General features: G+C 42.6%; 1 protein-coding gene across 1 annotated transcript; it reads left to right on the top strand.

Moving 5' to 3' along the window:
• Window positions 1-208: 208 nt before the first annotated feature.
• Window positions 209-1,703, top strand: LOC114701534 (melanoma-associated antigen B4-like). Its single transcript, XM_028881646.2, has one exon. It carries the CDS (start codon window positions 351-353, stop codon window positions 1,341-1,343), a length of 993 nt encoding a protein of 330 aa, XP_028737479.1. The 5' UTR covers window positions 209-350; the 3' UTR covers window positions 1,344-1,703.
• The last annotated feature ends 216 nt before the right edge of the window (window positions 1,704-1,919 follow it).

The following is a 1,919-nucleotide window of genomic DNA, read 5'->3' as shown; positions in this document are numbered from 1 at the left end:
CTTGGCCAACAATAGATATAATTGATTGTGAATGTAAAGTAAGGGAACTCTTGAGTCTTTTTCCCAAGGGACCCTAGTGAAAGACCTGACTCACTCTTGGAAGCCTGAAACTAGACTTAACAAGCTTTCATTTCCTCCACAGGTTCTGCAGAATAGAGATTGATCCACGAGTACGGGAGCCCTGGTATGTTCCTAGAAAGATTCTCATCTGGAGAGCTGCAAAAGCAGGTCTTTGTTAAACCCAAGGTATTCTCTACCTGGTAGTACAGTGGTAATTACAGGTTGTCATTGTTACCCTTGCAGATTCCTGTCTTGTCAGCATTCCTGCTTCAACCCTGAACGCAGTCACCATGCCTAGGGGTCAAAAGAGTAAGAGCCGCTCCCGTGCAAAACGCCAGCAGGCACGAAGTGAGCTCCAGGGTCTCCCAGCAGTTCATCACACTGCAGCGGAAGCAGCATCTCCTCCTGCTGACCAGAGTGATGGCTCCAGCTTCCCTGTTGGTTGTACTCTACAGGGGGTGAAAATCCCTGGATCTCTTAGTGCAGATGTGTCTTGCACAGGCTCTGGTGTAGGTGTTGCTGATAAGCAAAGTTCAGATGCTACCCAGGTAGTGAGCTACATTCAGCATTCACTTAAAGATCCTATCATGCGGAAGGCTAGTGTGCTGATAGAATTCCTGCTAGACAAATTTAAGATGAAAGAGGCAGTTACACGGAGTGAAATGCTGGCAGTAGTAAACAAGAAGTATAAGGAACAGTTCCCTGAGATCCTCCGTAGAACCTCTGCACGCCTAGAGCTAGTCTTTGGTATTGAGTTGAAGGAAATAGATCCCAACACTCACACCTATATGCTGGTAGGCAAACTGGGTCTCTCCACTGAGGGAAGTCTGAGTAGCAACTGGGGGTTTCCCAGGACTGGTCTCCTAATGTCCATCCTAGGTGTGATCTTCATGAAGGGCAATCGTGCCAGTGAGCAAGAGGTCTGGCAGTTTCTGAATGGAGTGGGGGTATATGCTGGGAAGAAGCACTTAATCTTTGGGGACCCTGAGGAATTCATAAACAAAGATCTAGTGCAGGAAAATTACCTGGAGTACCGCCAGGTTCCTGGCAGTGATCCTCCAACCTTTGAGTTCCTGTGGGGTCCCAGAGCTCATGCTGAAACCACCAAGATGAAAGTCCTGGAAGTTTTAGCTAAGGTCAATGGCACTGTCCCTAGTGCCTTTCCCAACCTCTACCAGTTGGCTCTTAGAGATCACGCAGGGGGACCAAGAAGGAGAGATCAAAGTAGGGCTCGCACTGTTGCCAAAGCCAGGGTTCATTCCAAGTCTAGATCCCATAAGTAGCTGAGTCTGTTCTATGGTTTCCACATTATGTTTGAAGAACGATCAGCCTCCTAATTAGTGGAGACTTCATAGACTACCAGAAGCAAAATGTATACACTCTTGACCTTCTATACATTAGTAAAATGTAGATATTTTTGTTACTTTGCAAATATCCCTTTAATTAGGCAGTGATTTGTGCCATGTTTTATGTTAGCTGCATAAAATGGTTATTGTCACTTGTCAATTTAGTACTTAGAGTTTTGTTACTTTGCAACAAACTGGAAAACACTGCTTTCTTTTTACTGAAGTGTTAGTTAACATTTCAATGGAAAAGCGATTTTCATGGAAATATGATGTCATACAATGGTGAAAAAAAAGTAAAGTGGCAAATTTTTAAATTTCATATATGATTGTAATTTGTTAGCTGTATACTTTTTTCCTTGTTAATGCTAACTGAAATAAAAGTTGTATTTGATGACTTTACTCAGCCATTAGAAAGTAAATTTTTTATTACTTTATTTTCTTCAAGTATTTATTTTTTTAATTTTTAATTTCCTTTTCAAGATAGGTTTTTCTCTGAGTAGCTCTGGCTGTCCT

This window comes from Peromyscus leucopus, chromosome X, assembly GCF_004664715.2.
Source record: "Peromyscus leucopus breed LL Stock chromosome X, UCI_PerLeu_2.1, whole genome shotgun sequence".
NCBI classification, from domain to species: domain Eukaryota; kingdom Metazoa; phylum Chordata; class Mammalia; order Rodentia; family Cricetidae; genus Peromyscus; species Peromyscus leucopus.
The sequence above is the reverse complement of the archived record's forward strand: the minus strand, read 5'-3'. Positions and strand labels throughout refer to the sequence as shown.

Excerpts from the sequence above, each read along its gene's own strand:
- LOC114701534 (XM_028881646.2), top strand. The coding sequence starts at position 351 with ATGCCTAGGGGTCAAAAGAGTAAGAGCCGCTCCCGTGCAAAACGCCAG.